At 32.3% G+C, this 27,343-nt stretch overlaps 2 protein-coding genes across 2 annotated transcripts; one reads left to right on the forward strand and one right to left on the reverse strand.

Moving 5' to 3' along the window:
* Window position 1: 1 nt before the first annotated feature.
* On the reverse strand, window positions 2-18,642 carry LOC143050797 (uncharacterized). The gene is made up of 11 exons (XM_076223913.1): window positions 18,564-18,642; window positions 10,612-10,773; window positions 9,680-9,728; window positions 9,044-9,162; window positions 8,560-8,767; window positions 5,224-5,492; window positions 3,722-3,847; window positions 2,261-2,345; window positions 1,602-1,652; window positions 503-621; window positions 2-301 (listed from the first exon to the last, which is right to left on the reverse strand). Exons 1-11 carry the CDS (start codon window positions 18,579-18,581, stop codon window positions 47-49), a joined length of 1,461 nt encoding a protein of 486 aa, XP_076080028.1. The 5' UTR covers window positions 18,582-18,642; the 3' UTR covers window positions 2-46.
* LOC143050807 (1-acyl-sn-glycerol-3-phosphate acyltransferase epsilon-like) lies at window positions 12,279-25,566 on the forward strand. Its single transcript, XM_076223924.1, has 8 exons — window positions 12,279-12,564; window positions 17,748-17,826; window positions 19,263-19,378; window positions 19,718-19,807; window positions 20,485-20,575; window positions 20,970-21,134; window positions 21,985-22,108; window positions 22,989-25,566. Exons 1-8 carry the CDS (start codon window positions 12,349-12,351, stop codon window positions 23,212-23,214), a joined length of 1,107 nt encoding a protein of 368 aa, XP_076080039.1. The 5' UTR covers window positions 12,279-12,348; the 3' UTR covers window positions 23,215-25,566.
* Window positions 25,567-27,343: the final 1,777 nt, after the last annotated feature.

Here is a 27,343-nt window from a genome sequence, read left to right on the forward strand (position 1 = left end):
TAAATAGATTTTTATTAGTACTGGGAGCAAACGTATACCAAAAGATTTAATGGGCACTGAATGGTCTGATACGTGAATCTACTTTCCTCCTGAAATGTCTGTAAGGTCCAGGTATCCAAGGTGTAACAACAAAAGCTTCTTCTTCTTTATGTGGTGAATATGCCCTGTAAACAGTTCGGAAGTTTGCCAACAGTTTCTTGGAACGAATAGTATCAGCATATAAGTTATCCCAGTGTTCATAAGAATTTTTGACACTTACTATTCGTAGCTTATGGTAGTAATCATCTAGAGCATTGGTTGCCTGAAAAAAAAATGTTAGTTAAAAGAATGATTAAGAGTTAAAAACAAAATGAAACATCTTTGACTATATTTTACACCACCTATTGTTGTCAGACGTCCTAGGAGTGATATAATAGGACTAATTTCACATGTGAAATATTGGTTTTTATTTTATTGTGAAATTGCTGTATTTCATTTCAACCAATGACATAATAGGTTTTACCTTTTCTCTAATGTTTGGCAAATCATCAATGGTAGGTGACGGTCGGTGTCTTTTATACTTCACTCTGAGAACAGGCAAGGGAACTCTGCACTTTCCTATTTGGGGGATAGCTGCCTTTGCTGGAAAAAAATATGTATTTATATTTATATATTTAACAAAATATAAAGACATTAGCAGATAATAAGACTTCACAACAATGTTGTATACTGTCAATGATTCCCAATCTAATTAGGACCATTTAACTTGTTTGGAAAGATGTTTTTTTTCTAATTGTAAAATATCATTACAAATTTAGTTCTGCTTAATATTCTTGTGAAACTGCTTGGGAGAAATTCAGTTCTTAGATTGTTGATAGCATGCAACATGTAGCAATTGTTCATGTCTTAAAGCTTGGGAGAAATTCAGTTCTTAGATTGTTGATAGCATGTAACATGTAGCAATTGTTCATGTCTTTTTTATTACAAGCAAAAAGTGAGTTTATATCTATCCTGACTGAAATTGGAGAGTGAGTACATAGTGGTGCATATGTCTGTTCATTCATTTATAACTCCATCCATCACACTTTGGATGCCAGATGATTAATAGAGAACCACGTCATGAAAAGGATAGAAAATTTCATTAAATGTTTCATTCAATGTTTCATTCATTACATAGATGAGGTTCCAATTTTCTTGGGTAGAGGTAAACTACTAATCTAGATATTCAATGAACTATAATAAACTTTCTAGAGTCTTTTATACAGTCTTTAGCAAATCTACAAAGTCTAAAATCCACAAAAGTATCTTTTTTTCTGCAGTCAACAAAAATTGGTACACACAAAATTAAAAGAATCCACAGAAAGACCCACAGAAACAACTAAAATTATAAAAATTAAATTGGGATTTGGTGTGTAAACTGCAACTGATGAAAAATTTTCAATCTTATGATCATAAATGAAATCTTTCACAAATGACATTATGCTACAGGTATGCCAAAACGTAAGAATAAAAATGATTTCAGAGGAGCAGCATTCACAAAGTGTAGTGGATGGTTGAATACTACTCCATTGCTGTTAGGTTAGGGATAATAAAATGCATTTATGTGACAAATGTAAACATACCTATGCTAGGCTTCTTCTTTTTAATAGATCCTTTTATCTTCATGGTTATATCTGAAAATAGAAGACGATTATCACGATATTAAGTACTCAGAAACATCACATCTAGATACTTTTCAATATCAGTTTTACAAAGTTGTTTATAATATAAAACTTACTTATTGATATTACCGGTATGCACTTTTTATCGTTATAGTTTGTTTTAAGTGTTCAAATGGTGTTAGTCATTATAAATCCAGTAGAGTCCATACATACACAATAAATTTCAAATCTAGAGATAATTTTATAAAAAATATTATTCTATGTATTCCCTGCTGAAACATGATTTTATAAATAAGTATAATGGAGCTACTTTTTGAATTTTAGGGGTGAGGGGCTAGGATGTTATTTAACAAAATAGCAGGACAGAAGTTTTGAGTAAACTTTGCAAAAAAGTCAGGATAAACTAATAAAACAAATTACAGGACCAAATAGAGTGAAAAATTAAAAGGTAGGACAGGGATTACAACTAAAAAAAATGCAGGACAACATTTTCTTTCCTAGCCCACTCCCTATAAAAATCATATGGTAGCTCCATCATTCCAAAGAATCATCATTAAAGAATAAGAATTTTTGAAACATAATAAGTTTGCATTTTCATGAAAGTAAACATAAAAACTTACTTAATCTGGACCTTAGATTGTCCAAAAGTTCTTCATTTGATTTACCCACAACACTATCTCTTGTAGTAAACATTTTCCATTGTGCCTAAAATAACAATATAGAACTTCGTAAGTTCTTGTAGTAAACATCTTCCATTGTGCCTAAAATAACAATATAGAACTTCATGAGATTTTGTATTCATCTTCCATTGTGCCCAAAATAACAATATAGAACTTCATAAGGTCTTGTGGTAAACATTTTCCATTGTGCCTAAAATAACAATATAGAACTTCATCAGTTCTTGTATTCATCTTCCATTGTGCCTAAAATAACAATATAGAACTTAAATAAGGTCTTGTGGTAAACATCTTCCATTGTGCCTAAAATAACAATATAGAACTTAAATAAGGTCTTGTGGTAAACATCTTCCATTGTGGCTAAAATAACAATATAGAACTTCATAAGGTCTTGTGGTAAACATTTTCAATTGTTCATAAAATAGCAATACACAACTTCATAAGGTCTTGTGGTAAACATCTTCCATTGTGCTTAAAATAACAATATAGAACTTCATAACATCATGTAGTAAACATTTAAGATTGTGCCTAAAATAACAATATAGAATAATCATTGGGTCTTGTGGTAAACATTTTCAATTATACCTAAAATTACAGAACTTCATAACAAGACCCGTATACGATAGTGACTAAGATAACACTATACAACTTCATAAAGTCTTGTGGTAAACATTTACCATTGTGCATAAAATAACAATATACAAATTCATAAGGTCTTGTGGTAAACATTTACCATTGTGCCTAAAATAACAATATACAAATTCATAAGTTCTTGTGGTAAACATTTTCCATAATACCTTAAATAACAATATAGAACTTCATATGGTTTTCTATTGTGCCTTAAATAACAACATAGAACTTCATAAGGTCTTGTAGTAAACATTTTAAATAGTGCCTAAAATAACAATATAGAACTAGATAAGGTCTTGTGGTAAACATTTTCCATTGTGCCTAAAATAACAATATAGAACTTTATAAGGTCTTGTAGTAAACATTTTAAATTGTGCCTAAAATAACAATATAGAACTAGATAAGGTCTTGTGGTAAAAATTTACATTGTCCCTAAAATAACAATACAGAACGTCATTAGGTCTTACATTTTAAATGGCAAGATAATGACTCATTTTTCAACTAAAACATATGCAAATAGATGTAAAACAAATAGTCTTGGATGCCACCAATGTCACTAACAGTGAGATGTCGAGCAGATAGTATTGTTCAAAAGTAAAAATTGCTTAACATTTAGCTGTTAACAAATTGAATTATTTGTATCCACGAAATAATGTTTGCAATATCCTATTAACATTACAATTGAGTTTAGTAGATAATGCTAGGAATATACTTCTACTCTTTCATGATAGTTTTATCATAGTAACTTCAATTGCAATTATTTTTTATCTTTACCTTCCATGGCAATGGTGCAATATGTTCAATTGATTCATCTTCATGATCTTCTGGTATTTCATGAATGGTCGAGTTTTCCTTGGGACCTATTTCAGTACGTTCTGTTGCCAACTTGTACATACTGGCCTGTAAACAAGAATTAAAACAAGAAAAGAACAGGACGTAATGTTCATACTAGTCAATCATTTGCAAGGCAAGACAAGTTATTTCAATTGTAGTTTTTATTCATGTCTAGCAATGTTCATATAGATGAATGACATATATTTATTGGATTTACTTAACGTTCAGTGGCAAATAGTTCATGCATATTCAGGACAAGAACAAATAAACAATTATTGGGAAAGGTATGTTCTGTAAAATGGGTCAAACGGAATTAATGGGGTATAATGTTAACTGCCAATGGAAAATAAGTTCAGTATTGTGGATAGTAGGCAGAGTTATGCCTTGGAACAGGACACCAACTAAAAATACAGAAAAAAGTACTATCCGGGTAAACATCAATGATCTGACAACCGTACGACAAAATTTCCCACAGAAGACCACTATAGAGGGTCGAAAATGGATTAAACAACTTTAAGTTGACATGTAAATGTCGTGGGGTCAATCAAGATTCATCAGATCTCACAAACAAAAAAGAGACAAACAATATTATTCCGTATCTACCTCAAAGTACTGACCTTCTGATAGGAAATCGTCTTTTGTGTTTTAATATCGGTTGCTGTACTTCACAGAATATTTCAAACAGACGGGTTTTTTTTTAATATCGTACTTGTAGACATGATACAATGATTAGAACAACAGAATATATTTACATAGACATTAACTAGAAGCAAATAAATATGATTAGTAGGCAATCTATTTAGTGGGTGTGATCAGTATGTCCCGATACTTTCCGCTGTGCTCAGTAAAGCGTGTAAGAATCTTAGTTATTGGTAAAACATATCTGCGAATATTTTATGAAGTGTTTTTAGTTTGAAAAAATCATAAATTCTAATCCATTGGACTACATCAGGCTGTATTAATAAACTTTCATTATAAAATATGAATCAAATATGGATATGTGATATGATTACCAATTAAGAGACAACTATTCACCATAGACCAAAAGACATCGGAAAAAAATATAGTAAAACTATTCAGTGTTGGAATGGTAATTTATAGTTGAACATTGCCCACTGGACATCTTTTATAAAACTCAGTGGAAATTATCACATTAAGTCATCGGTTGAAACTTTATTATTTCTACCGACGATTCCATATAAAAATTAAGGTTTGAAACAACACTGAGCTCAAAATGACTGAGTTGATTTGTAGTTCACATCCTTGTCCTTTGGTTGATTGTTGTCTCATTGACAATCGTATCAAATCGCCTTGTTTTCTATGATGTATGAATTACAAACTATTTAACCCCTTTCTAATGGTATATTGTTAATATCTCCCAATCTATACACGAACTTTAAAATTATACACAGATCGCTATTGTAGACTATACTCAATCTTACCATCACAACACTACAGTTCATCTGAGAAACAAAAGGAAGAGGTTTGGCATATGGTGAATCGTGGTGAACAGCTGTTCTCTGGAGTCTCTTCATCTGTCTGGCTAGCTGTCTATCAGTTAAACCCTCTAAACGGGCTCCAGCTGTATAATGACTTATCACATGAGGTTGAATTTTCTTTTTCTCCAATTCTAGAGTGGTCTTCATAGAAAATTGTGTAATGGCCGTGTAAAATAATCTCTGTCTTCTTGAAAATCCTTTCCGTGATCCTTCTGTAGAAGTAATACTTATATGATTGGTCATATTATCTTATTTTGATCTTATAAAGATCGGGATTAATAAATATCAATATAGGGTTGGCGGGTTTTGAACAATTTTCCAACTGACTACCACATTAAAAACCTCATTAAGCATATTTGAAACAAAAAATGTTTTCACGTTTATATTTCGTCTTTATTTAAAAATTAAGGAACCTCCAGTTTATATAAAAATATGTCATGTGAGTGAGGAATTATATTTAACCTGCCCACTACCCTATTTTAAAGAGAGTATTATATCTCCTTGTGTCATGTCAGTGAAGAATTATATATACCCTGATCACCCTCCCCTGTTGCATCTCCTTGTGATATGTCAGTGAAGAATTATATTTACCCTAACCATCCTCCCCTGCTGTGTCTCCTTGTGTTATGTCAGTGAAGAATTATATTTACCCTGACCATCCTCCCCTGCTGCATCTCCTTGTGTTATTATATTTACCCTGACCACCCTCCCCTGCTGCGTCTCCTTGTGGCATGTCAGTGAAGAATTATATTTACCCTGACCATCCTCCCCTGCTGCATCTCCTTGTGTTATGTCAGTGAACAATTATATTTACCCTGACCATCCTCTCCTGCTGCATCTCCTTGTGTTATGTCAGTGAACAATTATATTTACCCTGACCATCCTCTCCTGCTGCATCTCCTTGTGTTATGTCAGTGAAGAATTATATTTACCCTGACCATCCTCCCTTGCTGCATCTCCTTGTGTTATGTCAGTGAACAATTATATTAACCCTGACCATCCTCCCCTGCTGCATCTCCTTGTGTTATGTCAGTGAAGAATTATATTTACCCTAACCATCCTCCCCTGCTGCGTCTCCTTGTGTCATGTCAGTGAAGAATTATATTTACCCTGACCATCCTCTCCTGCTGCATCTCCTTGTGTTATGTCAGTGAACAATTATATTTACCCTGACCATCCTCTCCTGCTGCATCTCCTTGTGTCATGTTAGTGAAGAATTGTATTTACCCTGACCATCCTCCCCTGCTGCATCTCCTTGTGTCATGTCAGTGACGAATTATATTTACCCTGACCATCCTCCCCTGCTGCGTCTCCTTGTGTTATGTCAGTGACGAATTATATTTACCCTGACCATCCTCCCTTGCTGCATCTCCTTGTGTTATGTCAGTGAAGAATTATATTAACCCTGACCATCCTCCCCTGCTGCGTCTCCTTGTGTTATGTCAGTGAAGAATTATATTTACCCTAACCATCCTCCCCTGCTGCGTCTCCTTGTGTTATGTCAGTGAAGAATTATATTTACCCTGACCATCCTCCCTTGCTGCATCTCCTTGTGTTATGTCAGTGAAGAATTATATTAACCCTGACCATCCTCCCCTGCTGCGTCTCCTTGTGTTATGTCAGTGAAGAATTATATTTACCCTAACCATCCTCCCCTGCTGCGTCTCCTTGTGTCATGTCAGTGAAGAATTATATTTACCCTGACCATCCTCCCTTGCTGCATCTCCTTGTGTTATGTCAGTGAAGAATTATATTAACCCTGACCATCCTCCCCTGCTGCGTCTCCTTGTGTTATGTCAGTGAAGAATTATATTTACCCTAACCATCCTCCCCTGCTGCGTCTCCTTGTGTCATGTCAGTGAAGAATTATATTTACCCTGACCATCCTCCCCTGCTGCATCTCCTTGTGTTATGTCAGTGAACAATTATATATACCCTGACCATCCTCTCCTGCTGCATCTCCTTGTGTTATGTCAGTGAACAATTATATTTACCCTGACCATCCTCTCCTGCTGCATCTCCTTGTGTCATGTCAGTGAAGAATTGTATTTACCCTGACCATCCTCCCCTGCTGCATCTCCTTGTGTCATGTCAGTGACGAATTATATTTACCCTGACCATCCTCTCCTGCTGCATCTCCTTGTGTCATGTCAGTGAAGAATTGTATTTACCCTGACCATCCTCCCCTGCTGCATCTCCTTGTGTCATGTCAGTGACAAATTATATTTACCCTAACCATCCTCCCCTGCTGTGTCTCCTTGTGTTATGTCAGTGAAGAATTATATTTACCCTGACCATCCTCCCTTGCTGCATCTCCTTGTGTTATGTCAGTGAAGAATTATATTAACCCTGACCATCCTCCCCTGCTGCGTCTTCTTGTGTTATGTCAGTGAAGAATTATATTTACCCTAACCATCCTCCCCTGCTGCGTCTCCTTGTGTCATGTCAGTGAACAATTATATTTACCCTGACCATCCTCCCCTGCTGCATCTCCTTGTGTTATGTCAGTGAACAATTATATTTACCCTGACCATCCTCTCCTGCTGCATCTCCTTGTGTCATGTCAGTGAAGAATTGTATTTACCCTGACCATCCTCCCCTGCTGCATCTCCTTGTGTCATGTCAGTGACGAATTATATTTACCCTGACCATCCTCTCCTGCTGCATCTCCTTGTGTCATGTCAGTGAAGAATTGTATTTACCCTGACCATCCTCCCCTGCTGCATCTCCTTGTGTCATGTCAGTGACAAATTATATTTACCCTAACCATCCTCCCCTGCTGTGTCTCCTTGTGTTATGTCAGTGAAGAATTATATTTACCCTGACCATCCTCCCTTGCTGCATCTCCTTGTGTTATGTCAGTGAAGAATTATATTAACCCTGACCATCCTCCCCTGCTGCGTCTTCTTGTGTTATGTCAGTGAAGAATTATATTTACCCTAACCATCCTCCCCTGCTGCGTCTCCTTGTGTCATGTCAGTGAACAATTATATTTACCCTGACCATCCTCCCCTGCTGCATCTCCTTGTGTTATGTCAGTGAACAATTATATTTACCCTGACCATCCTCTCCTGCTGCATCTCCTTGTGTTATGTCAGTGAACAATTATATTTACCCTGACCATCCTCTCCTGCTGCATCTCCTTGTGTCATGTCAGTGAAGAATTGTCTTTACCCTGACCATCCTCCCCTGCTGCATCTCCTTGTGTCATGTCAGTGACGAATTATATTTACCCTGACCATCCTCCCCTGCTGCGTCTCCTTGTGTTATTATACTTACCCTGACCATCCTCCCCTGCTGCATCTCCTTGTGTCATGTGAATAAGAAACTCGTCAAAATCAATTTCTCCATTTCCATCTTTATCCAGCTTGTTCATGACAGCTTCAACCTCCTCTCTGGTAATTCCACTATCTACTCTCTTTAGACCTTCATAAAGACCGTCGACATTCAACGTGCCCGTTTTCGCGGAATCCAACATATCAAACAGCTGAAAAAATAAATAATTATCTTTTTCTTCATTGTTCTAAATCAGATATGTGCATACAGTCACATTCACAAATCAGAGAATACAATTGAGAATTAAAATTGGGAATGTGTCAGACAATAACCCGACCAGAGAACAGATAACAAAGTATTTATCTTATTCAAAGAACGACAGGCTATTGACCATATTGAAGTGGATTCGATTTTTTTAAAAAGAATACTTTAATTTAACCAACAATACTCAAGTTATTTTTTTATAATACATATTCCTATGTCTAACCTCTTTAAATGCGTCCTCATTATCTGTAGTGATATCTTCAAACCATTCTGGTAGTTCTGTATCTCCATTAGTACTACCGGCACCGGCGCTAGACATTCGACTGGTGGCATTGGGAACTCCTTTTAAACACAAAGTATCAATGTAATTCACTGATCAAACCTTGACAAACAGTGTTCAATATATGGTATCAAGTTAACTGACAAGTTAAATAACAATTAAAAAAGTAGTATAAGATAATAAAAAAAATCCAAGAACGTTACGTTCAAAAATATATATTTATGCGTTAGATATCCATCAGTTAGTCCTAAAAAATATGTTTTGGATAATTGTTCTCGCTTTGGGCATTTTTTTAAAATCTCATTTATACATCGTATTATCTTATTTAAAAGTAACCCTCTGCAAAAATGTCTGACCAAATTGCAAGACGTTTAATTGTATAATAGACATTTAGGTTATTTATCACCGCATAAATCATGTATTTGCGATCTCTTTGGCAATCATACCAAATCTTCTTATCGTTTCACTCATCTGTATATGGTGTATCATGACTTGAGATTGTCATATGTTGATAGTTGCTGTCAGTTTGATATTCATCCATATCATATTCTTTTAAGAATAATAATTATAGTTTTTTACCTTCATTATCTGTTGGTGTTGAACATGATACTTGGTCAGCATCTGTTTGCTGTAAAATAATAAATAAGTTTCTGAACATGACCTTTTAATCATTCACATGACGGTCTTTCAAAAATTCCCATGACTATACCTTTCAACCATTCCCAAAACTATGTCACAAAACTATATACCTTTCAACCATTCACATAACTATCTTGTTCAACCATTCACATGACTATATCTTTCAACCGGAGCATTCATGTATTAAAAAATAAAAATATTTCTGTTGCGATTCCCATGCATACTTCTATTTTGTTCAATGCAAAGCTGATGTTTGATTTTTTTATACTCTACGCTGCTATGCTTCGATCGTCAGCATCTGTTCTTCTATTAGAATGGTCAAAACAGTCACAATTTGTCTGTCCTTTGTCTCCGATTTGGTTAAAACCCATGGTTATCCCAATAAAGATTGACACTAAGCAAATATTATCAAGATTCTTAATTTTCTTTTATTTATAACATTATGATTGAGTTTTGTGGATGTATTTCCAAAAAGAGCACATTATTCCAATGGGTACTAATAGAACACCACTACTAGACGTTTTGGTTTTATTTACGATACTCATGTAAAGCAGTATTTAAACAAATCTTTTAATAAAAGACAAGAACCAAATAAAAGTTAAAATTATTTTATAATACTTTCAAGTAGATTGGTGTTTGGCATTACCCGTGGGAGAAAAACGCTGAAGAATTCATAATAACAAATTTTAAATTCCATTGTTATAAGTAGTATAGAATTCGTGTCTTGTAAATTGGAAATCACGAGGTCTCGAAAACTCGATCTTATAGTCAAGTCACATTTTCAAAGTGAAAAAATGGTCAGAAATATTTCCTGGTTTGTAAAATGTTGCCATTTAAGAATTTTGCCATTAAGAAATAAATAACATCCCTACCAATGACTGTCTGTTGTGTTGTACAGCTAACTTTTTCAACAAATCATTAGGATCGCCTTTTCCTTTTTCTTCAGTTTGTGTTTTCTCTTTTTTCTGTGTCTTCTTCTTTTGTCCTTTTATTTTGTTCCCCGACTTCATTGTAAGGAAGATGCCGTGTCCATTCTAAATATTGCAAATATCACCAACAATATTAAATATGACAAACGTCATTGACGTTACCGTGGCGGTAACTTAGAACAAAAGGAGTTCAAAGTAAACGTTTTACGTTTCACATGTAAAAATAGACAGAAAGAAAAATAATATTTAATGAATGGCTATTATTTATTTTGAATTTATTGAACCATAAAACTAATTTTTGACTCTTCACATTGAATAATCCGCGAAACGGATTATGTTAGATGTGAAGAGTCAAAAATTAGTTTTATGGTTCAATAAAATCAAAATAAATTATTGCCATTCATTATAAATAAATTTCTATCAAAAAGAAGGCTCAACGAACTTTTTATATTATTTATCTTTACAATAACAACGTACACACATTTTGGCGTATGAATACACAACGTCATAGTGGGCGTGTCGGCATCAAAATTGACAACATTGAAAATAAAACTAATAATTGTAACCAATCAGAAGACAGTAAATACACAAAATTTATTTATTTTTATATATATTTTTTTATGTTCTGTATTGATATATAAACGGTTGTTATGATTTATGTTTGTTCTTTGTTTGTTTGAGATTTTGGATTTTATATCAATAAAAACCGTTGACTTTGATTTTGACTTTGTAAAACAAAAATTTAAACGCACAGTCAAGCCTCGTAGTTTGTAATTTCAGATGCTTGTACGGGGGCTGTGTGGTATTTTTAGGGGTTGTCGTTATCCCTTTTTAGCTCATCTGGCCCTATAGGTCAAGCAGAGACAGATATAGATATCGGAAGATGTGGTGTGAGTGTCAATGAGACAACTCTCAAACCAAATAACAAAAAAAAAAGTAAACCATTATAGATCAATGTACGGCCTAGCCTCTACGCCAAGCGAGCGGCTTCTATCAGCACTTGGCCGTTCACCGTCCGACCAGATAACTTTTATTGCCTTGTATAGTCATTTTTTTACCATTTTTTTTTTTTATTTTTGTAATCTTTTAACAAAAAATCTCAGTCTGATGATCTACTGAGACAAATTCAAACAAACTGCTTGACCACAATGCTCATAACAAATATGCTGAAAATATGGGGGAAAATGCAATTTTTTGGTTTATTATTATGTGAACCGTTATAAAAAGAGAAAATTTGAAAGAAGCAAAAATGAGCTCTCCCTATGATAATGTGTCATATGTATACGTAAAAAAAATGTTAGACAAATCAGTCGTATAGGAGTTTTTGCCAATAAATGACAAATTTACCATTTTTTAACCACTTTTGCCTAGTTTCATGAAAAATATGTATTTAAGATATAAACTCCCCCCCCCCCCCCCCCAAAAAAAAAAAAAAAAAAAAAAACTAATCTCATCCTCTGTCTCAATGCATGAGCCACACTGCCTGCAAAGTCTAAGGTGTACAGTAGGGATATTCTGGCATTTGTATATCATGTTTTCCTTTATTTTATTTTACTAAAAGCAACACAATCCGGAATAGGTCCATCACCGGTTTAATTATTACAGTACCAACAAAAACTTCCGGTTATAAATGTCCATGCTTTTTTAAATTAAAAAACCCGAAGGTCTTACAGAAAACCAATGATAACTCTTCTCTCTCACATACATTCGTTAAGATGGACAATCCCTTGTTTCCTTATGATGGGATCATCTTCAATTACAATGATGTTTTGGGGTGCACTTAGATTATTGTCTGCACCTTTGCCTAAAAAGATTTACAGAATTGGAGATGATGCCTTATTCTCTAGTTACATGAGATTAACACTGTTCTTTTTCCACAACTATGTAAAAGCAAAGGTAATGTTTTGGTAAACGTATTTAGATATGTATTAGCGAAGTTTAAAACTTGCATATTGAAGACACAGGTCACTTGCAGTGGCGGATCTTGAAATTTTCTTAAGTGGGGGCCCACTGACTGACTTAAGAGGGGGCCCGCTCCTGTCACCCTTCAATGATTCCCTATATAAGCAACCAATTTTTTTCCTAAAAAGGGGGTGGGGGCCATGCCCCCTGGCCCCCCTAAATCCGCCTCTGCCTTGTTTCTGTCCCATTTCTGTCCATGGGCATGATGGGATTGTCGACTATCAATTCATGTACATCTATATAATAGTTTGATAGGAACTTTTTAAACATACAAAAACGTAAATTCACAAAAATATTGAACTCCAAGAAAAATTCAAAAAGGACAGTCCTTAATCGAATGCTCAAACATCAAATGAATGGACATTTTTTTTATCTGTATCTGTATGAAATTATACGTTGTCGATAACTATTCATTCTGGCTTTAAGGTAGATTGATGGTATACCACCATCTTGGATTTTTCAATCGCAATACAAAATCGGTCTATTTATTTGCCCAAATCTGCAAATTTGCAATTTAATGGTTAGACAGTTTATTTATATAAAGAAAACGTGGTGATTTATTGTATTATTCAAAATATTTCAACAAATACCATTTTTGTTTGGTTTTAGAGTCATTTTTTCAAATGAGTCATTTAAGGGGAGATAACTCTTAGTAAATTTTTTATATTGGACTATTATAAGGATTTTTTTTAAATTTTAATTGTAGCAAGAAAACAAGTTCGGTGACACCATTTAAATTTTTTCTTTTTAATTTCTTAAAACATATCATAAAACCTATCTTCTCTCAATTTATTTCAAAATTCTATTTCATGGATTTTTTTTTATGCACACAAATGCGTTTTTTCATGAACATCTAACCATATTTTGGCAATTTACATCAACTCACAGCTTGAAAAATAGCACAGTTTCCCATACTTTTTATAACATTTTTGAAAAAAAAACAGTAAAATCTTCATTTTGGCAAACTATAACATTTATAACTAAGAAAATCCTGTCTCAAAAAGTCTATAATTATGAACGGGTTTGAGAGAGTGCCGCCAATTTATTGACTGGGTGTGAGTGCAGATTTGAGGCTCTCTACCCTTGATGTGCGCACTACAGTGTTATCTAGCTATTTTGTATGATGATTAGAAACTCTCACTTTGACAAACATTTCAAGGCCCTTACCCCCTAGGTAATGGTCTGGCACTAGCTACATGTATCTCAAAGTAATTGGAAATGTTTCTGTCCATCAGAAATTTTTATTTTACTTTTTCTACTGACAGACAAGACATACATTGTATATCAGTGTCAGCAGTTTATTTAAATATGATGTGTGGGGTTTGCTCTTTTAATATTAAAAGCATACCATTTCCTGTACAATGTATCTTAGCACTGCTTTTAATATGCAACAAAATGTATGCCAGCATGGTTAAAAACATAAGATGTGGAATTAACATATATATAAACTGATAATACGGATTACAAATGTGTCGAGGTTTGTGATTCAATGGATAACAACACAGAGATGTCAGTATATATTCAGGAAACTGGCGGGGTATATGTTAGACTCAAATCGACGTCCTGTCTCTAATCGACGTCTGTTCCTCAAATCGACGTCCAAATCTGACGGAAAGGAGCTGGCTTCTCAGTTTAAAAATAATTAACTTTTCAAAACACTAGCATATATTGATAGAGGATTAATAAAGGAATCAAAAGAGCAGAAAAAATATGTAGGTCACCGTGCTTATTTTGCAGATATTAGCCATAGAAATGTTGGCGGGAAATGTTTTCTCTTGACTTTTCATAGCTTTATCATTGATAAGTTTAAGTCATCAAAAACTATTAAAAAATAATTAAAATTTTATTAGACTTTAACAGACAGCTTATCACTATGCGTGTAAAAGAATTATATAATAGGAAAAAATTTGTAAATGCATTCAAATGGATAAAATCAGAGGATTTCGAAAATCTGACCAAAATTCCAAAACATGACAAGCAAGCTTCCTTAAATATCCTTCTAAATCGACGGCCAATTTTTAGCTTCTCTAATCGACGTCCAGTTTTAAGCTTTTCTAATCAACGTCCGTTTTGGACACAGAAAACAAAATTGACCAGAACCGACAGCAGCTGAAACCATTAGACCATTAAAAATATTATGTGGGACGAATTAGATCTATTTAAAAGAAATATATTTTTTTTACAGATTTATAACATGCTAGACTAAATATGTAACCAGGTTGTGATATCATTTTTTTTATTTTAGAGATTACATGAAAATAAAGAGATGTGGTAACACATGAATAATAAAAACAATTCAAATTAGAAAATTAATGGTCTTATTTAAAAACAAATAATCTGAAAAACAAATATGATAGACATAAATCCATAATTGCCAATTTTTTGCATACATGTCTCACTCCAGGTGTGAAACTCATAAATTTGTTAAAACTATCTTACAGAGTCCGAATTATAATACTAAAATACAACAACAATTGGCTGTACTTCTTTATTTTGTCTATTGTGGAAGATTGAATAATGCCCTCTAGATGTTGTTTAGTTTTCTTTGTCGTTACATTGTAGGTTGCTTTCTCTTGACATACACTTACGTGCATGTCATTTATTAACATGAATAGGAATGACACACTACTATGTAGATCGATTCGATTAACTTTCTGTCAAGATAAACTTTAATATGCATGATACCTATTTCGGGTTGAAAAATATCTATATGGAAAGTATGTATTCATGTTTGAACCCGACAAAACATGTACATGTATATTGTGTAAACAGTTAATATCAAAAAGAAGATTTCGTATGATTGCCAATGAGACAACTCTCCAAACAAACTAACAGCCTTATTTATGTCCAGTTATTTATTATTTATTGATATTGGACATCAATTTAAGATGGCTACAATCAATCAGGCGTAGTTTTGGCAATACATGTCGTCACATTGGACGTCGATTAGAGTATCAAAATATTGGACGTCGATTTGAGAATGTGAGGTCAGATTTGGACGTCGATTTCAGAAACGGACGTCGATTAGAGGCCGGATGTCGATCTGATTCTAACATATATATATACGACGTTTTTATCCCCAATTAGAACCTCAAAAACGTCATCATAACACCGGTTACTATGTGACGTAGCGATAAGCTAACGAATGTCAGAGGCTCACAGAGGAAAAATAATGACGTGCTTCAGTCAATAATACGTTTTTGATACACAATCACGCAATTTACACTTTTAATACTTTAATCTAATGTTAAAAGTGTTATTATAAATTATTACATACACGATAAAATTATGTTCACAGCAAATTAGAATATCCTTCACACATGCGGAACATATCAGGTTAGGTTTTTCAATATATATGTGTTGTCAACAAATACCTGCACTGGAAAATAACATTAAGTCAGGGGTAATCCGTAATATACATGTATGTGTAACTCAGGGGATGTAAACTCTAAGTGGGGAATGTCACAGTATATACCCTGTCTGAGACCTGAATAACATATATTATTTACTGTATTGCATTTTGATAAGCTAATTAAAGACCAAATATTTGTAAAGAAGGATACAAATCCTTGCTCAGACCAGGCAATTTAAACTAAGCTTTAACTATGCGATATTCAATGCTTTCTTTCTGAAGTGACTCACTGATAAATGTAACTTGTAATTTTTTAGTAACTGCACTATTGATTAATTATTAAATATCAATGGGAACTGATTTTGTATTCTTTTCTTGTACAGATTGTGTGCTTCATTTTGTTTTCTAATTCTTTTTCATGTTCTTGGAGACATACATTTTTATTGTAATTTACAGAATAATGTTATGTACACAATACTGTAGATCAAGAGTTACATCAAGAAAATTAGTAACTCTCAGTCTGAGACACTGAAAATTTAGTAATTGTTAAATACTGTTAGAAGTTTCATGTCCCTTTAAGGTATAATTATACCCCCCCTTTAAAATTATAACCCCGCTTTAAAAAAGGGGGGGTATACTGTTTTACCTCTGTCTGTCAGTCCGTCCGTCCATCAGTCCGTCCGTCAGTCAGTCAGTCAGTCCATCCCATGAAACTTTCGTCACATTTTTCTCAGGAACTACACATCCACCCTTTCTGTAATTTGGTATCAACATTTATATATGTCAGCCATACCGTGTGATGCGTTTTCAGATTCATCACTTGACAACTTCCTGTTTACCGAACACTTGTCTGATTTTACACATGATAGCCAAGTTGAAAATTTTCGTCACATTTTTCTCAGAAACTACAATACAAGGATTTCTGAAATTTGGTTTCAGGATTTATATAAGTCAGCTATACCGTGTGATGCGTTTTCAGATTCATCACTCGACAACTTCCTGTTTACCGAACACTTGTATGATTTTACACATGATAACCAAGTTGAAAATTTTCGTCACATTTTTCTCAGGAACTACAATACAAGGATTTCTGAAATTTGGTTTCAGGATTTTTATAAGTCAGCTATACCGTGTGATGCGTTTTCAGATTCATCACTCGACAACTTCCTGTTTACCGAACACTTGCATATTTTTACACTATTAATATTATCCACTTGCGGCGGGGGTATCATCAGTGAGCAGTAGCTCACAGTTTCACTTGTTAGTTCTAGGGATAATAAAAGCATGAGTTTCTATTGGAATCCTGACTTATAGATAAAACTAAAATTTCTCCTGTCAAAGAGCATATATATAAGTTGTAACTTTGCCAAGTTGCTGAGCAATTTAGGCTTTAAGACATGTAAGAGGCTCTTATTTCTAAGAATATTTAATTTTAAGAGTTTGCTTCCTATTTAATTCCTTTGTCCAATGGATAGGTTGCAGAATGGTATATCATTAAGAAAAGCTTTAAATTTCAGATCCTAGCTAGGAATTCAGTTTATTTATTACACTTTGTGCAATACTTGTTGATGCTGACTAAAAGAAACCTTGTTTAGTATGGAGTCTATTAACCAGTAATAGAAAAATCATACTCCATAAATACATTGTTTTTCACATTAATCATAAAGGCTAGAAACAACCTACTAATGTGTCAAGTTAACAGTCAGCCAAATTTGGTAATCATAGAATTTGTTCAAACATTATTTATGATATATACTTATTGCAGGTATATGTATATGGTGATATTGAAGATATACAGAAAAGAGATGAAAATGTTATTTACCTTTCAAATCACCAGTGTACAGGTAAGTACATTTACATGTAGTAGTTATCATAAGTTACAGTGTTCAGCTAGGATTTCAAAAGGACGGGTATCCAATCATGAAAAGGGCACTTTAGCACGATAATTGATACTTCAAAAAGGGCATGTGAAACATTGTCTTATGTAATTAATAAACTGCAGGGGTTTCAGCTAGGAGTTTTGAGGAGATTTAGTCACTTTTATGCTAAATGAAAGACAACCTTATTTTGAGTAAAGTATTAAAGGTACCAAGGACATATTTTACTAGCTCAGTCTTCCCTAGAAAATTCTTGATGTATGGTGGGGGTAAGGTTAAGTTGCAAATATTTTTATTTCATTAGTGAAATGAATTTCAGTTAAAATAATACACATACAATCTGTTAAGATCAGTGATTAAAAATGTTATGAATCACAAGGATTTGTTTTGTATAAGTAAAAAAAAAAACTTATTCTTAACAGCCACTGGTGAAACCTCTCAAGTCTAAAATTGTTAATATATAAAACATGTAAAGAAAAATGTATGGCATACATCGTACATGCAGTCCATTATTTGTCCATGAACAAGATGATGATAGTGATATCAAGCTGTTTAACCTCAGGTGGAAATTTACATGATTTAAATATTCCATATGAAAACATGAATATAAATTCAAGGCAACATTGTAGCTTACCCAGAATATAAATTCAAGGCAACATTGTAGCTTACCCAGAATATAAATTCAAGGCAACATTGTAGCTTACCCAATGTTCAAATCTCATACATTCTTTAAACAGAAACAAACCTGGCTTTACTTTGTACAAGACTGACACATGAGAAGGATTTTTAACTTGCAAGTTCACTAGGTAATAGTCAGCTGGAGCAATGCAGGAAGACAAAAGGCCCTACCAGGACACATTGTTCACACTCTGAGGCAAGACATAAGGCCCTACTAGGACACATTGTTCACACTCTGAGGCAATTTGACAGTCTTTGTTTGCCCTACCAGGACACATTTTTCACACTCTGAGGCAATCTGACAGTCTTTGTTTGCCCTACCAGGACACATTGTTCACACTCTGAGGCATCTTTGTTTAGATGCTGCCCCACAGAAAACTAAACATTCTTGACTGTAAAACTGTGAATTATGGTACTTCTTTGAGATGAAGTAAAAATATTCTTGTAGGATTATTATGAAATTTACATGAAAGATTTATATCAGCAATGTCTGGGATGAGTTTCAAAATCAGTTCTGATCAATTATAATCTGTTGCTTCAAAGCAGTCAAGGTCTGTGAATTATGCTGTATTCCTAATTGTTAATAAAGACATACTTGATATGCTTTATATAGTTAAGCTGCAAAGTTATTTGCAACAAAAAATCGAAAAGAATATTAGATGATTTGATTTTCATTTAATGCACAAAACTTGTTAAAATAGTTTACAAAATGGTACTTTTTTCAGTGGATTGGATTGTCGCCTGTATGTTATCAGAACAAAAACAATGTACTGGAAAAGTCAGATATGTAATGAAAAGTGGACTCAAATATCTACCAATCTATGGTTTCTACTGTTATCAGGTATCAGTTTTTTTGTTGTTTTTTCATCTTAATTTTTTAAAGGGTAAATTATTCTTAGCTTACACTTGATTGCAATGAAATAGTAATATAGCTCAGTCAAATAAAAAGTGGTAATTTCACATGTGAAATAGATACATGTACTGTAATGTCACTCCTCTACTTAATGCAACAATACGTGTTGTCAATGTCAGAATTATCATTTAAAATGAGGTGAGATTATGTAGCAAAGATAACAATAAATCCAAGAATGTAGGTTACTCTTTGAATAATTTTTAGAATTTGAATTCTTTCATTGATTATGTTATAACTGTTTTCATGGTACAAATGTGTCTTCCTTAGCATAGCTGTGTATTTGTTGGAAGAAGTGGAAAATTCAATGGAGAAAAGTTTATAAAAGAATTACAGTATCTAAAGAATAATGAAATTCCTGTAAGTATAGACTATACTTTAATCTCTGAAAAAAAGGTTAAATATATATATAAAAAATGAAAATTACTGTTTCAGATTTAAAATAAAGAAGATGAGATGTATGATAAGAGAATGAGACAGCAATGGATCAGCACATATAAAAGACATTGATAGGTCACCTTATTGTCCTCAACAAACTTAACCAAGTGTAAATATCTAAATCATGAGCGAATCATGAGCGAAGAAAAATTGTGAAAAAAGGAGAATAGATAATTAAAAGTCAATTGGAGCTTAAATCCATGTTTTTTTTTCAAAATAGTTTAATTTGTAAGAATATTTTACCGATGTACTTTAAGGAAATATTGTTTTTCTATTTGTTGAAATAAAATTGTTTTTCTTGTTAATGCAGCATGAAATAACAGTTAATTTGTAAAGCCAGGATATTGTACAAACTATTAACTGTTTGACACACACATGTACATGTATAACTATGATATAGAGCACAAAATTAACAGAAAAAGATATTGTTATTCATTGGTTCTTCCAGAAAAGACTACTGGCCTTTGTTAATTTACCCAAATTGTTTCTGAAAAAAGCATATCATTCAAACATCATAGGCCACCTATGGCATTAAGCATAAGCTGATATGAAACTTTTTGTTTTTACGTTTACTATGCAGATTATTATTTATTTGATAGGTATGGCTAGTTATTTATCCAGAGGGAACTCGTTATAATCCTGAATTAACTGAAGTAATAGACAAAAGTAAAAAGTATGCTGTTGATTTAGGTAAGTACATGGTATAAGTTGTTAATGTTTGAACAGAATTGTCCTGATTCATGTGATTATTAAGAACCATTAAAACCCTGTCATTCTTTATTGTTAAGTATTTTATGGACATAACACATAACAATCTGAGCAGTAAGGGAATTAATCATGTAATATTTCAACAGAACGATGGTCTTTTGGTAAATTATCAATTAACATAGTGTCTCTCCTCGACTAAGACACAGAAGGGAGTCTTTAGCATGATTTTTACAGCAGCATCATAAATTGTTTAAAGTTTGAGATTTAGGTCAGACATATTTGACGTGCAGTTGTGTTAACATTATAAGCACATGTTACAAATTTCTGAGTTTGATTTTATAGCAGTTTAATATTATTTTGTAATATATTTTGACAGGATTTAAGAAATTACATCATGTGCTTACACCAAGAATAACAGCTTTGAAATCTAGTTTAAGAGAGCTGAAAGACCATGTAACAGCTGTTTATGATGTCACAATTGCTTATAGCAACACATATGATACAGAAACAAGGAAGAGAACTCCGGCATATGGAATGCCAGGTAGTTAAGATAATATATGTGAACCTTAGTTTTACACGACATAGCAAATCATTATAAATGTATATAAGCTTCTACCACAAAACCCTATTGATGTCAAAATAAAAAAAAGCTTTTTAATACCCTGTAAAAAACAGGTATAGGTTGTACAGAAAAGAAACAATTATTTAACATTAATTGTGAAGGTAATTTTGCAGATGTAGAGACTTAAAAATCAAACTTTTGAGAAATGTTTAACCCTTTTGATCTGTTATTAATACTATTATCGTAAACTGGTTGATAGAAAGAAAAGAGCCATAAAAAGCCATAGTTACACATCAAGGTGATGTGATGCTACATAAATCATGATACATTTGTACATAGTGACGGTCATTTTAGTGAAATTTGCCAAAAATTATTAAATTACTTTGGAATGAAATATCAATAAAATGAAATAAATTAAAATTTTTAAGCATATCTCAAATGAATTAATTTCAATTAAATACTAAATTAAATCTTGTTAATTAAGCTGTAATTCTTAAAACTTTCTTGAATGAATTGAATTTCACTAACTTGGTCACAGCAGTGACAGCACCATATCATAAAGTGGTTAGTAGAAAGGGAAGACGTCTTGACTATTTGATAGATGTATTACTTTTAGATCCCCTTTGTAACATGTCAAGGTGATGTGACATTACATAAATCGCAGTACATTGAGCGCCATGTGTGTAGTATTTATGACAACCATGTTAAATGGTATATTTTATACATCAAATCCCATTTTTAGTATCAGTTGGTCTGGTTGTTTGTCTTTTCAAATATCTGCTTGCACATTGCATCTTTATCCCCTCTAAATCAATATTGAACTTTTCAGATTTTGTGATGGGAAAATCTCCAGAAATTCATATGAATGTTGAAAGAATAAATATAAAAGATATACCAATTGAGGATAGCAAATTACAACAATGGTGCTATAAACAGTTTGGCAAGAAAGACAGGTAAAATTTAGTAAATGTCTGCTTTAAAAGTCACCTGTTACTCAAACACAAATTGTTTTCAATTATGTCAAATGGAATGAGAAATAAATCTCTATCAAACAGGTCATACTTTCAGGTTTCTTGTTTTAAAACTTGTTTAAGATACATATTTCATACAACTGCTTCAACTTGTCACCTTTTAAAAAAACTTTAAACTTTAATTCTAATTAGATATAGTAAGGTGAGGTTTGAGTGCCAATGAAACTACTCTCCACCCAATTCACAATTTGAAAAAGTAAATCATTATAGGTCAAAGTATGGTCTTCAACACAGAGCATTGTCTGGCACCGAACATGGGTATAAAGGACCCCAAGAATGACTGTGTAAAACCATTCACATTGGAAAACCAACAATCTATTCTATATAAAAAAAAAAAGAGAAATGAGAAACACTTATGATACACATCAACAAAAGACAACCACTGAACATCAGATTCCTGACTTAAGCTAGGTTAAAACAAATGCAGCAGGTTTAAACGTTTTAATAGGTACCATCTTTCACCCTTATTTGAAACAAAAGTGTAACATCACAAAGTAGAAAGACACACTTAAGGAATGACTGTAATATTTTTTCTGTCTATGGAGAAATAACATAAAAAATTTGGTGCACACTGAATAAAGCGCGTAGAAAACCATGAAAAAATGTTGATGACGTCACAGTCACATGACTAAATTATGTCTATGGGCTCATAACAAAATAACGTCAGCCAATCAGAAGACGCGTTACATCCAAAATTAAATTATTATAAAATATCAACCGAAAAAAACATGTTTAGTACTTCTACAAAGGTAGTTATTGATAATATTCTTTTTAATTAAATTTCTTTACTTTTTCTTTTCAGAATTTTGACAGGATTTTATGATCCTGACTCTAATCTATATGAAAAGTTTCCAGGAAAGTCATCTCTTTTGACAATAAAACAAAGACAGACCATACCAGCATTTCTATTTTATACAACTACCTTATTAACAGTTATATCATATAGTGATGATTCAAGAGACTTTTATTTTAAAAGTTCTCTCTGTATAATGGTTGGGGGTCTTTTATGGGTCTCATTCAAATCTTGATGATATTGAAATTAAGGTATTTTGATATTATATCTGTAATAGGATAATTTAGTTATTGTATTTTTTTTCTCTTTTGTTTCTTTTACATCAAATTGAGAATGAAATGAACTTAGATTGTCAAAAGGTATAAAGGATGAAAATATTTTTTTAGAAAAAAAAAGAAAATATGAAAGGCCATTATTTTAACCCCTACAATTAAAAAGAAACCCACACATAATATATTACATATGTTAAACAATATCCTTCAGATGTTTAGAAGACAGAAATCTGTCAATCATCATTTGCTGTAGGTCCTGGTTTTTTTTATGATTTAAGAGAAACTGCAAGAACTTGCAAAACTTCCTTATTTAAGGACCTTCTTGTCAATATTTGTATTGAGCACCAGTCTTGGTCAAAAATATTTTCTGCCACAATGTCTTGTATACAAAGAAAGTGATATGAGTAGGCATCTTTTAGATAGCTTTCATTTTATAACAAATTTAGCTGTATATTTTAAATGATAATTTTCTCAATCATGTCAATTTTACAGTGATATCATAAATAATACATCTGCACTGAAAAAAAAGACTTTTTGTTTATCTGAAAAATTATTATAATTTAAAAGGAATTAAAAAATTGTCTTAAATTTGAACTATAATTTCAGGGCCAAATAACAGTTGTAGCTCTCAATAACTGCTTTTCTACTGATCCCAATGAAATGGAATTTTACTGTCTTGCAATTTTTAATATTGTTTATGAATAATGATAAACTAAATGAGCAAATATTTACATTTTTTACTATAATATAAAATTAGAACCATAACTTCAGGAAATACTATGAATCTCTTTATACTCAGGTCAGTTTATTTGAATTTAAAAATGATTGTATTATAAAATCATTTGATTAATGTATGATTTATAATCAGCTTTATTATGATATTTATTCATGCTCAAGTATAGAATGACTGCAACGGAAGACATTCACTCACTAGTCTAATTTTATTATTGTAATTTAAGCATATTATATATTTTACATTTTTATTGGTATATTTAATGAGGTGCTAGCTTTACAAAGTTCTGCAGTAATATTGTAGTTAAGCCATTTTAATATTTCAAAACAAATCCCACATTACAGTTTGAAATCAGTGCCCAATATTTCTATATATTTTACATTTTTATTGGTATATTTAATGAGGTGCTAGCTTTACAAAATTCTGCAGTAATATTGTAGTTAAGCCATTTTAATATTTCAAAACAAATCCCACATTACAGTTTGAAATCAGTGCCCAATATTTCTATATATTGATCTCTGTATTGTGGTATTTTATGCTCGTTTGGCATTATAAATTACTGTATCAAAGTAAGAGTCGAGGTTTTAATGTCTTGGTCTTTTAATTTAATTTTTATATATCCTACTAATTTAATTTTATTTCAATATCTCTTTAAATATATGTGACAATTGGTAAACCTTGCTTTCAAAACACGACTATTAATTAGCTGCCATATTTTCACAACACTGACCAAGTGAAATATTTGTTTGACGATAATACGATATGGATACATTAAAAATTATTAAATCGTGCACAGGAAACTAAGTTTATGATATATGCATGCATTGGTTCAAGAATTGGATTAACATTATTTTTCACCAGTCACTTATTTCATATGACTTTAAAAATTGTTTGTTGATAATTGATAGGTGTATTATAACTTTAATTGAAGAAAATGGTGTGTTGAATATTTACACCAAAGAAATCTCATATAATGACGTTTGAGGAAAGAGCGATAATAACTTTTTTCTGCAGCATGGAAAAAATGTTATTAAATGTGAGCACCATCCTTTTTTTTTTACAAAATCTAACTATTCCTCAGAATTTCATAGTACTAGTATGTTAATGATTTCATTATTTTCAAACTTTTAATTGTATGGACTTATCTAATGTAGTATTTCTTGCCATTTATGCAGTCAGTCTTTGGCCTTAGGTATGTCCAGTCTTTATATTGGTTTGGCCAGTAACTAGTATTTAATTGTTTGTATTAGCCATTTTTTAGTATACCTCTTTTTTTAATATCAAGGTCACACATAGCATCATAGATAAACAGCCATTTTTACTAAGTGAGAAAACAAGGTGGTGTTTCATTTCATTTATGGTGCTATTGGTATTATACTGTTTAAATCATACAGTCTCAGATTATTGCAGCATCCCAATTTTTCATTTAAATCTTAACAAAGACATGACATTTTATCTTAAAGGCTTGTATGAAGATTTAAATACAAAACCTGCTTAAAGTTGAGAAGATTATTATAGAAATTGGAATTATTTATAACCTTCGTTTGTAATGTTAGATTTTAATAAATTCAGTTTTAACCACTGCAGTTTGTAATGTTATTTCCTTGAGAAAAAAAGATCAATATACATAGTTCATTACTAGAGTGAGACATTTTGCAAAATTAACATTTTTTTGGCAATAATCCTTTAATTACTTTGCAATAATACAATGACTGCTTAGTGATATAACTTGTACATAACAATTCATAAGCTGCAGACAACAACACAAGAACAAATCAGCTAAAGTTGGTATGGGGTCTTTTGCTACAAGTATCACAAAATAGCAGAAACAAAAAGTTCAGATTCTAATAAAATAAGAATTTTACTGGCAGGAATTTAACACATTTGTAAGACCTTCATTTAAATGAAGAAAATTATGTGGTTTCATGTTATTATTACAAAAGTTTTTACAAATACAGAGAACAATTTGATTGATTTAAAAAAAATATAGTCAGTCTTAAGAGGTGAGACAACCGAGGTAATTTAGTTAAATAAAGAAATCTACAGTTACAGAACTGAGACTGAAGAAGATAAGCATTGTACAAAAAAATGGAAAGTCCTTTAAACATGGAAACAAACAAGCTATGATGAAAATTTGTTGACAGATAATTTTTTTGTTGTCTGTATGTTTTGTCTCAGAAAGCTCAACATACGGAAAGGGATCCAGTGGCATTAACTAACTACTTATAAGCTTAATATTTCAGAAGGTACAAGACCTGGATGCTTCAACGAATAATCAATTTTCTATAGGCTTTGTATAAAGAGATTGGCAAAACCACAAAATCAAATATCCACAAAAATGTTTAGTTTTCCTCCATCCACAAAAGTTGATACCCACGAAAATAAATGAATCCACAGTATGCCTTTGTGATATGAATACATATCTTAGCTTCTAACAGTGCCAATCTGATGGTAAAAAAATAAGCAAGATTTAATATATATGTGTTCACTAACCAAGTAATCATACAAATGTCTCAAATACTGTGGATTCATTATTATTCCTTGGATACCAATTTTTACCACTGAATTATGAAAAAAATCACTTCCTCTCTTTTTCAACAGAAACACACACTTTCATAGTATGTAATTTGTAATTCTTTAGGTTTGAATGTATGCAATTGGTAATTCTTTAGGTTTGACTGTATGTAATTGGTAATTCTTTAGGTTTGACTATGTATTTCAGTTTTTCTTTAGGTTTGACTATTTCCATTCAACATGTCAATATTAATTGAGTTTTTAAATACAGCGACAGCAAATAATTTGCCTTCACCAAGTGCACTTCAATCCAAAATAATTGGCCTCTTTGTCCTATTAGAATGCACATCTTCAGTATCTAATGTCTCTCCTGGTTGTATGGTATGAGTTTGTTTCACCTAAAGTTTATGGCATTATTTACAAATAAAATGTGAATAATGTCGAATATTTTTCTGTACTTTGGTAATGTTTTTTTTTTCTTGTTGTTTTATTTACTCTCAGTTAATATATGACTGTAAGAACAGAATTGTTACAACTTTTGTATCTAATTGTAAGTCCATCAGTCGAGAAAGATATACATTTTACAATTGGTTGGCAAAGTTTTAAACTTAATGTGAAGCAGTTTGTACATTTTTAAAGTAAAATGAGATTTTATTAAATAAATACTTACCATCATAAATTCTGAGTACATCCATCTGCGCAAGTCTGACAGGCGGAAAACCCCAAATAAAAATATCATCCAATGAGAAGAGGGATGACCAAGCAGTGCCCGTATAACCATGCCTTTATATCATCCATTTAATTTCCTAAAGTAAGCAAGAAGCCCTAGGAAAAAACCAGGGGAT

The sequence above is a fragment of the Mytilus galloprovincialis genome, chromosome 1, assembly GCF_965363235.1.
Source record: "Mytilus galloprovincialis chromosome 1, xbMytGall1.hap1.1, whole genome shotgun sequence".
NCBI lineage: Eukaryota > Metazoa > Mollusca > Bivalvia > Mytilida > Mytilidae > Mytilus > Mytilus galloprovincialis.

Bases quoted from the DNA above. Each gene is read 5' to 3' on its own strand.
- LOC143050807 (XM_076223924.1), top strand. From the start codon at position 12,349: ATGATAACTCTTCTCTCTCACATACATTCGTTAAGATGGACAATCCCT. The intron at 17,827-19,262 runs GTAAGTACATTT...TACTTTTTTCAG, and splicing joins TTCAAATCACCAGTGTACAG to TGGATTGGATTGTCGCCTGT. The intron at 22,109-22,988 runs GTAAAATTTAGT...TTTTCTTTTCAG, and splicing joins CAGTTTGGCAAGAAAGACAG to AATTTTGACAGGATTTTATG.
- LOC143050797 (XM_076223913.1), bottom strand. The intron at 3,848-5,223 runs GTAAGATTGAGT...TCTTGTTTACAG, and splicing joins TGAACTGTAGTGTTGTGATG to GCCAGTATGTACAAGTTGGC. The intron at 2,346-3,721 runs GTAAAGATAAAA...TTGTTATTTTAG, and splicing joins TTGCACCATTGCCATGGAAG to GCACAATGGAAAATGTTTAC.